Source organism: Pundamilia nyererei, unplaced genomic scaffold (genome assembly GCF_000239375.1).
Source record: "Pundamilia nyererei isolate P.nyererei 1_Seehausen unplaced genomic scaffold, PunNye1.0 scaffold00229, whole genome shotgun sequence".
Classification (NCBI taxonomy): Eukaryota; Metazoa; Chordata; class Actinopteri; order Cichliformes; family Cichlidae; genus Pundamilia; species Pundamilia nyererei.
The window spans coordinates 56230-69549 of NW_005187630.1; the positions used below are offsets into that span (position 1 = coordinate 56230).

The 13320-nt window shown below is 38.6% G+C and overlaps 1 protein-coding gene across 1 annotated transcript; it reads left to right on the forward strand.

The window, feature by feature from the left end:
• The first annotated feature begins 6712 nt into the window (after positions 1-6712).
• LOC102195741 (troponin I, fast skeletal muscle-like) lies at positions 6713-11974 on the forward strand. Its single transcript, XM_005748751.2, has 7 exons — positions 6713-6832; positions 8205-8237; positions 8802-8838; positions 9590-9718; positions 9939-10028; positions 11354-11527; positions 11619-11974. Exons 2-7 carry the CDS (start codon positions 8230-8232, stop codon positions 11694-11696), a joined length of 516 nt encoding a protein of 171 aa, XP_005748808.1. The 5' UTR covers positions 6713-6832; positions 8205-8229; the 3' UTR covers positions 11697-11974.
• The last annotated feature ends 1346 nt before the right edge of the window (positions 11975-13320 follow it).

Below are 13320 nucleotides of genomic sequence, written 5' to 3' on the forward strand. Positions count from 1 at the left end.
TTATTTTGCCTAGTTGCTTTGTGAATGTAACAGTTGATTGTTGTCTGCAAGTGCAAATATTTGAAGACCCCCCCACATGTAGCTTCCATGTGAAGCGCCTTAAACAGGTTGCGAACCCCCTCCAGACCTTTGCTAATGAGACTGGGGGCTCAGTTGCTCATGTTTAAAGTAACATTATGCTCTTTATGAAAGTTATGGACCCTGCCAGTGGACGGCATTATAAAAATGGTTTCTTAATCGCATCCCTCAGTTGTGACGTCTGGTTTTAAAAAGATAGGAGGGCGAGCCATCAAAAACTGGACTTTGGGAGCCGGTTTGTAACATTACGATGTCTTTATCCATAGTTCTTATAGAGCCTGTGGGAAATAACTAATTTGAGAAGGCTTGCATTTGCCTGACAGCCTATAATGGATCAAATAAGGCACAAGGCCAGTGTAGAGGAATAGTTGTGCTTCCTACGTTGGAGAACTGTAACAGTACTAAATCACTTCATGTTTCTAAAACAAGATGTGATGTACTTTTACCGTCTTTTTGCTGTCACATTAACTAGAAAAGCTTCATGCTCATCTTGTTCCCAGTTTTCCTGAGTTTGTAAAACACTGGAGGTTAATTTTATTTAACTATTTTATTGTACTAAGATACTAAGTGAGCTATTTTTTACCTGTACACAAAATTATAGTAATGTGATGTTTTATAAAAAGTTGCCTAATTTGAATTTATGGAAGAAACAACATTGAATTATGATGCTTAAAGCCGTTGGCTTGCTTGTGGAAAAGGCTGAAATAGTAATATTTAGAAGGTGAGTAATAACTGCATATATTTAATTAGCTGATTTCCAAAACCTGAATCCTAAATGTTTTTGTCATAAATGAAGAAGTCTGGCTTATTTTCCACAGAGCAGAAAAGGTGAGCGTTTAAACCGCATTTTACTATTTTTAGATTTTAAGCTTTTTCCCCCCAAATCACTTTTCTTTCCTTTCTTTGCAGATTCGATCACTTAGATGTGACACAGCATGCTTTTCCACAAAGGTACGCTGAAGTCAAAAATATCCATAAATTTAAAAGTCTTCATGTAGTTTGATGGTAGTAAAATAAACAAATAAAAGGTTATTCATGCAGATGCCACTGGGAGTACTGGTTTCAACTTTCAGCTGAAACCTGGAGGTGCAGGTGGTCCCAGTCCTGTACAGACACGTGTGGCATTTTGTTAAATCGTTACCAGATTTCACAGCTTAAATCCATCCTCTCATGTCTGTCACTCCTGGCAGCAGGAAGCAAAACACTGTGATACTTACAGTATGAGCACAGAGCAGAAGACCCCGTGTATGAAAACTGCAATAATTTTACTCCTTCGATGGAGCAATTAGGAAAAAGACAGAAAGAAAGAAAGCTTCAGAGTCACTAGTTCAATGAAAAATGCTTGATTCACTCCCTCCAGAAAGCTTTTATTTAGACATAACTAATAATGCATTGGACTCCTTGTTATTTTAGCCATATTCCCAGTCTTTCACATTATTGTGGGGAAAGTTTGGCCCACTGGTCTTTACAGGGTAAAAAGGTAGACAAACATAAATCCCCTTCTGTGTGAATAGTTGATATGCTGTGTTTGGTTTTCTCCAAATGTGCTGCTGTGCTTTATGACCAAGCATCTCCACTTTGGTCCTGTTTTGCTCCAGAAGTCTTGAGTCTTTTTCGAGAGAAGAGGCTTCCTCCCAGCAGCCTTTCCAAACAAGCCATAAACTTTGACATTTAACATGTTAACTGAGGCCTGCAGAGACTGAGCTGGACCTCTAGGGTTTTTTTTTCACAGTTTCTGACCTTGGGGTGAATTTGCTGGCATGTGCGCTCCTGACATGATTGTGTTATTGTGTTAACACACACCTGAAAGCTCCACACCTGCAAACTGCCAAACTTCTGCTTTTGCAGAGGTGCAGATAGTTGGTGATGATCAGTTAATCAAGTGCATTTAACTAACAGCACCTGGCTGATAAGTACTCTCTTATTTCCTAATGAAGGAGTAAGGGTGGATTTAGTTTTTCACAGGACTAAAAAGAATCCTGTGGAAAATTTCTCTTTCACACCACTGTGTAGGTTTCTCCTGTCGTTTTGTTTCACGGTTACACTTGGAGGTTGGATTTTATTAATCCACTTTTCTCCTCCACTTGACAACAATGTCTTGTGCATTTGGCATCTCACTGCTCAGTGTTACCGCAGGTTATATTTGACCTCTGCTGACAGCTGCATCATATCCTCAGATAACAGCTGCCTCTCCACTTAGATTCACACCAGCCAGAATTAGAAATGAGAGAACAGACAAGGAGAGGAGCATTTACAGTCTCCTCCATGCTGACCTGCAGTAACCCATAGAAAAGTGCTGCTCACAGTACATCCTTCTTCTCACCTTCAGGAAGGGAACCATAATCTCTGTCATACTCAGAGGCCTGAACATGAATAAGTGTCTTCAGGACTTAGAGGTAAGAGATGGATGAGAATCTGAGGGCTTGTTTTAACATAACAGATACTGTCTTGATGAAAGATTGTCATCCATGTTCAGCGTTGGTAGAATCCAATGGATTCTGACAAAGATGATATGGATTGTATGCATGTATATATTGTAACAAGAGGGGAATAACAGCTATTAATTGTAGTGTCATTAAAAACCAAGGTTCAGTAGTGTCCAATGCTAATTTATGGGAGGCTGCAGTCTGTGATCACTCTGTATGTAAAAGATGGATGTAGCCAACATGAAGTCCAACTCTACCCCAAAGATGACTGAAACCTGCCGTGGTTCCATCCATGATTAAAACGCAGGAATGTAAGCTTTGTCCATCTTTAAAATGCCTCTCTTGAGGCACTAGTGTTGCAAAAGACAACATTCATCTGTTTCTGCAAATTTCCATATAATTTAAGCACTTATTGGCATTTCATGTGTCTTTTTAAGTATGAGAATAAGAATCAAGTAAAACAAAGGCCCTCCTTTATTTTTTACCTGTGCCAGTTTCTCCACAGGTTTAGAATGAGCGTCGATATTGTCATTAATGTGAAATACTATATGTCATCCTTGTTTTGGACTGGCCCACTCTGTGTGCATTGGGAAGATTATAAACTATGTCCACTAGATGGCGAATAAATACTGAGTTGAAACACTGCATGCACTAATCACGCATCTGCATTGCTTGTGGTACATCTGTGGAGTGTAATGCAGTCCAACCTGCAGGTTTGAGTTCCAGTCCAACGCAGCAGCAGCCGATCGCACCGATTAGCTCTTCCTCTCTGAATCAAACGTGTTAATGAGTGAAATCAGCTGCTCTCAATGTCACATACTTCAGCTCCTCCAAAAATTACTGTGACAAGCTGTGGTGCTAAAGTGTTACTTTGCACTTATCAGGTGGCAATTTTAAATTACAGTCAAAAGTGAGAAATGCACCTCGGTGCGTTGTAACCAGAGCATCTTGCACACTGTTGGATGACCACATGGCCATGACCGCATACCCAGAAAGCTCATTTACCTTTAGGATTGTATGGTTTTATCAGTGAGGTGGAGTTGTTTTTACCTCCCAGTGTTGGCGAGTTTTTGGCAGCACTTGTACTGTACTTTGTGTCCGGTCCTTTATCTTGTCGGCAGCCAGCACGGACCGACATGTCCAATCTGAAGGGACAGAAAGGGGGTTTAAAAGGAGGTCAGGCTGGAGGTGAGTGAGTTAAAGGAAAATGACACCAGACCAAACACACCTGCTGAGTGAGTTTTCCGGTCCAGCCTAAGCATTGGGCTTGTCTCCTTATAGGGGTGTGAGCAGAATGCTGGCATCATTAATCGCTCCAGTCCAGCTCTCTCATCACTGCCACAAGAAGTATAAACCAAGCATCACCTGCCTGAGCCTGAAAGTCTAAAGTTATTCTAAAGAAAGAAACTGATTTAAAAAAGCATTTTTAGCACCAACGTAGTGATTTATTTTTTATTTTTTGGTTTGGTTTTTCTTCCCATTGGGACAAGGCTTTTTAGTGTGCAGCTAACACACTGCAGTTATATGCTGAAGAGGATGACCTGGCATCTGGCTTTGGCTTATGTGTATTAATAAAAAAATTTTTGTACATATCCCATGAAAAATTGTTACATCTGTTTTGCCCAATCAGTGATTTAGTAAATCTAACTTGTAAAATTGAAGTAGAAACAAAGAGCAATAAACTGTTCACACTTTCCAAATGTTATCGCTGTCAGCAGTTTTCTCTGGTTGCGAGATGCCTTTAGATAGATGCATGGTATTTTAACACTGGGAAAGCCTTAATGACAGGCAATAAATCTAACTGCAAACCATCCCTGCAGGAGGCCACATGAACACAGATGGTGGATGACTCCGAGCAAACTACTACAAGCATCAGGAGCATGTATCAAACTGCGTGTAAACATAAACATATAGTTATTAATACTTTCACATAGTGAGGAAAGGCAGCACGCTTCACTTGAGTTTCTAAAGTCACACCGGAGGTATGGAGCGTTCCTGAAGCTTGAGTTGTAGGTCGTGTGTTTTCATAGAAAACACCTACTGGACTCTGTGACGGGACCGTAAACCTGAGCCCAAACGTTGCCCCTTAATGCTGCATTCCCAGCATGACTCTTCATCATCTGTGCATCACTCAGACCCGTCAGCACCTTCCTCCTCAGCTGTCAGCTTATAAGACTATAGTCTGATATGCTGAACGCTTTTGGCTCTGCAGACTCTTTTACATTCGTTCGTGGGCCTGAGGTGATCGCCAGTGAAAATTTAACAAACAAAGCAATCCAGTTTTTTTTATGCTTTTATTTGATTTCCTAAAAGGCTCTTTGTAGAATTTGGTCAGTCTCACAGCTCCACTACATTTTTGAGCATTAGTTACTAAATATATTGTTAATTTACAATATTTATTAAAACTCTAAAACTACAATCAGAGAATGCTGTATTGTTTTTTTCTTTACATATGTGTCTGCACATGTGACGTAAAGTACAAGTTTCATTTACCACTGCATGATTCCAACTGCTCCTAAACCAAAACAAAGTAGTGATTAAGTACTGAGATTTAACCAGGCTAAACAAGAGAGGTGCATGCTGGAAGCAAGTAAAAATGGGCAAATCTCAGCATGGAGCGCTGTGTGCCCTTAAAGTTTCTAGGTCAAAAAAGAGAGCTTCTAAGAATGCACCAAAGCACTGAGACTGAAGAATGATGTGTTTGCTATGTCCCACCAGCATCTTTTATAATGTCTCCAGTGATGGTGAAAATGCTCAGCTTGAAGCTTCCCCTCCTGGCAGCTGTGTCCATCGTTTATAAATGGTCAAAAATAGCGAAGGTAAAATGCTTTGATGCGATTTTATGTCATCCAAGAAAAAAACAACCTCCATCTCAATCTAAGACACGTAACTTGATCAACATGGCCCTTCTGCAGCCAGAGAAAGATCTGGAAGCCTTTCTGAAGGCAGAGCCATAGCTCAGATAAGAGGTCCAATATGAAACAGTAAGCAGGCCAGCAAGTCATTAATGTGGTATTTATAGTCTGCAGAAATGTGAGCTTGTGAAGCACTTTGTTTGTGGAGCAATGTTTAAAAGTTATATCAAAGTTTTCCTGTTTGTTTGATTATTTGAAGCCACCTCCTTAACTCCGCTCGGTCCAGCGCTCTTCATTCATCGCAGCGTTCAGTTTGATCACCGGTACAATCCCAGATCAGCTTTTCACAACTTAAAAGTTAAATTATCCATTAGAAACTTCGTTTTTAGACTAAAACACATCCCTTCTGGCTTTTAGGAAGTGGTTTCATGTGATCCATCTTCGGAAGTTACATGAAGGTAAGCTCAAACAAGAGATATCATCCCACATTAGCAATGTTTGCATCTTTATTTTGGTCCATTGAGGATTAAATTGAATTGTTTATTTTTTGTCATTACCGGGAAAACCAGGCTTTTGCCCCGTCCTGCGTTCAGACGAGTCAGGCAGCTGTGGAGATGAAGGTGACAACATGGAGATGCTGGGATTTAAGTTCATGCCAGCTTCAAAGGTTGTGTGCTTTGTGAGAAATGTTCCTTCTAATTAGTGATAAAATGCTCATGTTTCCAATGTTGGCACACCCAGGTCTGACACTTTAGGACTCCAGAAGACAAAGTGACTTCTTGACTATCACATAGATATAGATACAGTTACATTTTGATGTAAATTACTCACAAGAATGAATTCAATGCATTTTCAGACCTTTCTCCTTGAATCCTGAGAGGTTTGACACATTTAAGCAATCATGTTGGACCTGTAAATCTTTAAAGGAACACAATGAAACCAAGGGGTGTTGACTGCTTGTAGTGATGTTAAAAAGAGAAAAATCATCCTTTAATCAATGACTCAAAAGTGAAAACCAGCCTGAAAAGTTTGTTTTGTCACAACTTCTTACCAACTTTTTGGATTTGAGCATCTTGAGTTCAATAACAAGCCAAAAATGTTTTTACTGTCCCTCTATTTCCAGCAGTCCCATGATCACCCAGTGAAATATTTGCACTCTGATAGTTTCATATCAAATGTGAATCATCATCATCCTTCTCTTCCTCCCTTTTATAGCATCCCGGTGGCACCCAGCAAAGTCCTAAAATGAAATCAGGCTCCTCCTCAATAAACGCTGATTTATGGGGTGAAGTTGGAAGGGGTTGATGATATTTCAGGATCTTGCTGGCCGATTGGTCTGAGGATTCTGCATTTCCATAAACAGGAGCACCATATCCATATCTGATGCCTCGTATATATACACCCCTGGGATGATTTCTTCCCACTGCCACTGGCCACTGCTGCCCTCCTCCTGGACTTTCCGTCTCGTCGTAGGTGAGACCAGTTTCCCTATCTTCCTCCTCCTCCTCCTCCTCTCTCTGCATGTCTGTACAGAGCTGGTGAACGGATATGAAACCACTGCTGTGTGGAATCTTTTGGGGGAAAGCGCTAAGGTGATGAAAGTCCTGACCTCTGGGGTTTGTTAATAACTGAAGGGAAACATGAACCAGGGCGATCTGAGCGTTGTGTGTTTGAGCAGCGCTGCAGAGACTGAACGATGCTCTCATTTGATTTTGACTTTCTATGAAGATTTCTACATTTTGGGAACATTTGGCAGTTTTGGAAAGTTTTGATAAAATTTAGATGGTTTATTTTATTTTTAGGTTTATTTTTTTAGATGTTTAATTTCTTTTAGAAAAAAGCAAAAACAAAGCTGGGATATTTCTACTGATTTCAAGATTAGTTTAAGAGTTTTCTGTTGCTGAAATTACTGGAAAGCATTTTATGGAACGAGTTTACTTTTCTTTCCTAAAATAATCAGAACAGTTGTTACTGCGATGCGTCTTACAGATTTATGTTTGGGAATATCTGTTCTTTTTCTGTATGTTTCTCTGTAAAAACTATTTATGAAGCATTAAAAATAAAATCAAAGTACATTTTATTGTATTTTGTTGTTTGACTGAGTTTTAAAGATCAGGATCTTTACATGTCCTGAAGGACAGAAGGAAAAAACATGGAAAAAAATGAGGTGTTATGATGGATATTAGTTTCCTTTTTGACTGTTTAGGGAATTTGTGCTCCACTGTTAAACATTTCTCAAGCTGTGAAGTCACTCTGCTATAAGCATCACAAAATGTAATTATTTGTTACTTTTTTTTTAAAGTATATTGATTGGTAAAGCATGGAGCTGATTCTGAGTGTTTTACGGTTTGATTTGTGGACTGCACAAATATAAAAGTTCTTCTTTTTGTTTTACAGTTTTAGAAGTTTTATAGCCTAAAACTATAAACCTTCTTGCCTTAAATTAGCTTCTTTGTGTCATATTTCAGCTGGAAAACTAAACCTGTGCGTTATTCTCATTAAATATATCTTCTGAAACTTGACTCTGGGACCGGCTGCCTTGTTTTTGGGGTGTGTTTACCCGCTGGTGTTGGCCGCGAAGCTGCTGCCGCAGCACATTCTGTTGGAAAGATTCTTCTCTGGGAAAGGAATTGAAGTGTTAACTCCCCAAGGATATTTAGTTATGAACCCCTGTAAAGGAGCTTATCGCAGGCGTCAGTGGCCACATTTGACCCCAACCCCAAAGTTAGCTCTGTCATCACTCAGCTGCTCATCAACTGGCTGAATAGATCACATTTCATACAAATAAGGTGTCTCATATGTTTCCATCCTGATGAGTTTTTCTTCTGTTTCTTTCTCCAAACAGATTGTGAAGAACAGAAACCGTAAACATGTCTGAGTAAGTGCTGTCTCTTCATCATATATCAGTGATTTTAGTGGAGCAAGTATTTTACTGGACTTCACTGGATCAAATGAACATAAGATTACTATGGATCTTACTTAGGAAGTAAACGTTAATAGAGGAAAAGAAGGAAGGAGAGGGCAAAAGAAGAAAAAGGAGGATGGAAAAAATGGAAAGGAAGGCAAAAATTGACAAAAAAGAAGGAAAAACAGAAAAAAGAAGAGGATTTAGAAAAAAGGGAGGAATTTAAAAAGAAGAAATAACAAAAGCAGAAAAGAGAACAAAATGAGGAGAGAATGAAAAGGAAAATACAGGAAAGAGCAGAAAGAAGGAAATAAATAAAGGAGAAAATTAGAGGAATTACTAAAACAGGGAAAAAGTATGAGGAAAGGTCAAACAGACTAAAGAAAGAAAATGATCAGAAATGAAAGTGCAAAGAAGAAAATTAGGAGGGAAAACTTTAAAAACTTCATGTCATTTTCTTTCTAGCTGTGTTTGTACAGCTGTTTGAATTACTGCTGTTACAGTTGTGACAGAGACTGTTGTGTTCACTCCTCACAGAAAAAAGATGACTTCAAGCCGCAGGCATCATCTGAAGGTATGTCGTCGGCAGTCTTTCTGAGCTTTGAACGGTTTTATTACTTTAAAAAGAAAGTTGGCATGTTCTCTGTATCGACTGTAAATAAAAGATGGATGTTGATACTGTAACGTCAACCACATTAAGCAAATGGGGTTACCTAATGCTTATGTGTAGTTATTTATGAGCTAGTAAGATAATATGACAATGCAGCTGAAAAGTAATCTTTCTTTATTGTCACAGCAAGTTGTAGATCAGTCCTTTGTGCGCTCCCCAACTCAGCTCAGATCAGCTGGTGGGGTTTCTGGTCTTCCAAGCACCTGTTGTCAACATTTAATTACACAGCGCCCTCTGGTGGACAGACTATGCAACATTGTTTGCATAGTTTTTTGTGTCCTGTCTCTTTGTTATTTTATTTTTTAATTTTCATTTATCTGTCATTATACTCACATACTGGCAAATATAGGCCAATATATCAGGAACCCAACCCTACTTTATTATCTTTCCACATACTAATGACGATTGACAAAATGACAAAATGGACAAAATGAACTCCGTGCTATATTCCAAGTGTTAAAAGTAACAGTTAAGCCATAAACTCAACAGCAAAGTGTTTTCTGAGGTCACAGGTCAACTGACTCAAAAACTAGTTTCCCATAGACCTCTATACAGCCAAAGGTGTTTCTGCTGAACATTTTAAAGTATTCAGGTTTCACTTTCGCACTCAACGGTTCATTACTACTGACTTCTTGACTTTTCTTTTGTCCTGCAGAGTTTGATGCTGCAGATCGCGGTGAACTGGATTGAAAAGGAGAAACAGGAAATTGCAGCCTCTAAGCAGACCTACATGGCAGAGAATTGCCCCCCTCCTGCGCTGAGTGGAGACCAGGCAACTCTCATGGTGAGAGTCAAAGCTCAACTGAAAGCTGCTGAATGGAAATCATTCTGAATATTCCCTTTATCATTATTTCATGCAGACAATGGTTCTTTTATTTGAGGATTTCCGAATTCTTGTCAGCTCTTATTTATAATATTCATTTAGTGAGGATATTTGTAACTATAATATCCTCACTAAAGATGAGTCCTAAGTAACCAAACATTGGATGTGTCTGTTCGCTCAGGAAACCTGCAAAAAGTTGCACGCCCTCATCGACAAACTTGATGAAGAGAGGTACGACCTGGAGATCAAAGTGGGCAAGGCTGATAAAGAGGTACACTTCCACCTGTTCTGCAGAACAGACTGGCAGCTTTTCACATCCACAGAACGTGTTAACCTTGAAATCACTCAGTGTGATATAGTTGTAAACAAAACAGGAAGGCAGGTTGTTCTTTCACCTTCTTTCTTGCACAAGATTTGCACAAGAGTTAAAGCATCAAGTACAAAGGTTCACTGTAATAATCAGGTTGGTAAGATTGGAGTAGGGCTACTGTATTAAAAGCCTATTTGAAGCTGAGTCAAGACAATTTTAGTTTTTATCTGTTCAGCTGCAGCTGTTTAATGTTCTGGGCGTCAATAGAGACGACATATAAAGAACAAATTGAACTCTGTGCTTGATCTACATACAAATTTGATATAATTTCAACAAATATAAATAGATGTCCCATATTAGTATCATAAATTGTTGCACATGAGAATCCACATTTCTTTCCATATTTCAAGGGTCTTTCAGAAATCACGTCATTTTCCTTAGAATTGACTGATCTGTGGTTATTTCATACCTATTAGTCTCAAATCTAGAACATTACCTCCTACAGAGCAGGTTAGATCTGCAGTGTAAGTTACCATGGTGATGTTCCCCAGGAAGAAGTGAAAGTAATACTGAGCACCAAGGTTAAATCCTGAAGTTATCTGGATGAGCACAAATCCTTTCTCTTTGTGCATGATGTCTGCTTTATTCTTTATTCTTGATATTTCCTACAATTTAGATGCATGAGAGATCATTTTTTTCTCATTAATACTGATTATTGATTAGACTGTTTTATTTTTAACATTTAAATATGGATAATAAAGTAACAACAAAATATATTGTACATTTAATTTCCAGCAAATTTTGTCATTTATTGTCACACCAAGGAATTTAATTTCACTCTATCTTAACATTTTATTTAAGTATCTAAATTTGATTTATTTTATACATAATACTTTGAATTGTCTGTTTTTCAAATTTAGTGATAATTAATTTATGTTAAGCTTTTTTAAATTTCTGAGTCCTGATCAAGTTGATCAGGTTCAAAAGTTGTTGCAAATTCTTCACAGAGCCGGAGATATTTGTGTAATCAGCAAATTAAAATAAATCAATAAATAAATCAGACATTCTAGAAATATCATTGTCTGAGTAGCAGTAGCAGTTTAGTTTTCATAAGCAGAGCCCCTCCTGCACTGCTAATGTGATAAACTCACATTACAGATAAAACACCGATGTAGGGTGCATGCCAAATGTAAAGCGTTTTCAGCGTTTCGCCGCTGGTTCTAAATGCGTCCGCACTGCTCTGCTTTCGACTTGGTTTCACCTTTAAACTGCTTGGTCGCTCGTAGATTGATGACCTGAAAATCAAAGTGGTCGACCTGGCTGGAGTGAAGAAGCCCGCTCTGAAGAAAGTGCGCATGTCTGCCGATGCCATGCTGAAAGCTCTGCTGGGCTCCAAACACACAGTTAACCTGGACCTCAGGGCCAACCTGAAGCAGGTCAAGAAGGAGGTGAAAGAGGAGGTGAGTGTTTGCATTTAATATTTTAATTTAAGATTCATTTAGGAGGCTAGAAAGTCTTGACTGTCTCTGACTGTCACTGTTTTTCCTGCAGCCTGCAGAGGCGGTGGGCGACTGGCGTAAGAACATTGAGGACAAGGCTGACAGGAAGAAGATGTTCGAGGCCTCCTAAAGAACTGCTCGCTGCTCTTGTAGCTGTTCTGGGATGTTAGCACTTTTTATGGAATTTCTGGCATTGCTCATTGAATTGAAAAACCCCTTTTCTCATTAAATTTGTAAGTTTCAGCCTGCTGTGTTATTGTACATTTGTATAACTTTATAAATTTCAAAGGGTAAAAGCTGCTTAAACTTTTTTCATTAGTGTAACTTCCTGTTTCCATCTGTACTGATGTTCACTTTTAGCACCTTCCTGCTCCTAGACTTTTTGTAATAAATGTATTTAATTTCCTACCCCTGCTGTCGTTGGATGTTTTGTCTTTGACTCAGTGATGCACAACACTGCAAACTGAGTGCACAGCGCACTGTTTTCAAACTTTACAGTGCTGAGCTCGTCTTTCTATGTTTTTGTCCATGATTAAAGCAAATGTTGATTTGGAACAGAAACCAAAGTACATTTTTTTCTGCAATGACGACATGTTGAAGTGAAGTTTTACATAAAAAAAGCTTAAAAATTGAAAACAAAAACTTGCAGCTGATTGTTAACGAGTTCTGTTTGAAGGTGCTCTTTGTAGTGCTGTGCATGTCAGTGAGGGACAAGACACAATATCCATGTTTTTCCTACGGCATCATTAGTGTAGCAGTGATGTCGACTTGCAATTGGAAAAGCCATTTATCACTATATAGAAGGGGTTATAGTGTGTTCAGGGAGCTGTGAAAAGTGAATGTAATCTTTTCCTTTTTAATTCACACTTCATAGTATTTAGAAAATACAGGCCCCTCCCCCTTATAGACTGTATATAAAGCTGGACAGTGAATCTACGCTGGGTGGATTAGGGCCCTTCTATGTTCAAAGGAGTAACCTAGAATCCCACACTTTGCAATATTGAATTGATTTGATCAGACCACAGTTGCATTGTTAAAAACAGAATGCTACAGTTTCTGATGTACAAAAGCAAAAATGTCTGTGTTAGCAGGAAAGCTAACATTTACCAGAAGCAAGACAACTCCAGGATTGAGAAGCAGTTTCTCAATGAATCAGATAAACTGACCTGACAGTTGTCTCCTGATGTTGGGTAGATTCCCATTAAGCCAGACAGCCTTCAGTAGGTAAATGTGATATACTTCCAGTTAACCAAACTTTAAACTGAAGAAGGCTTGTGACAATATAATGATTTTATATTTTTATGGCAAGAAAGTACATCTTTATTGCCATAAGAAATGACAGGCAGTGCTATCTGTGGTCTAGTAAGACTGATGCATCTTTGCAAAGTTTGGTTATTTGATAAGAAAACTTTTATTTTTGTAAAGTTTTTTTTCTTTTAACAGAGACATTTTCCCTTAAATCAGATCCTTTCTTCTCAAAATTACAATGTTGGGCCTAATACACTATCACCACTATCTCACACTGTGTAGAACTGTGGTGTAACCACGACAGTCTGGCTATGTTGGAAACTTGCTCTACACTTATCATTTATTAGATAAAACCTCTGCGTGACCATTTTTAGTTACAGTCTACAAAAACTGACAAAATGACAACATAACAAGAATGAACAAGAAATGAGTTCTGGAATTGAAAAATTAAAATTCATAATTTTTGTTATACATCTGAACATTACACTATAGAACTGCATACATAC

Bases quoted from the DNA above. Each gene is read 5' to 3' on its own strand.
- LOC102195741 (XM_005748751.2), top strand. The intron at 9,719-9,938 runs GTGAGAGTCAAA...CTGTTCGCTCAG, and splicing joins GAGACCAGGCAACTCTCATG to GAAACCTGCAAAAAGTTGCA. The intron at 11,528-11,618 runs GTGAGTGTTTGC...TTTTTCCTGCAG, and splicing joins AGAAGGAGGTGAAAGAGGAG to CCTGCAGAGGCGGTGGGCGA.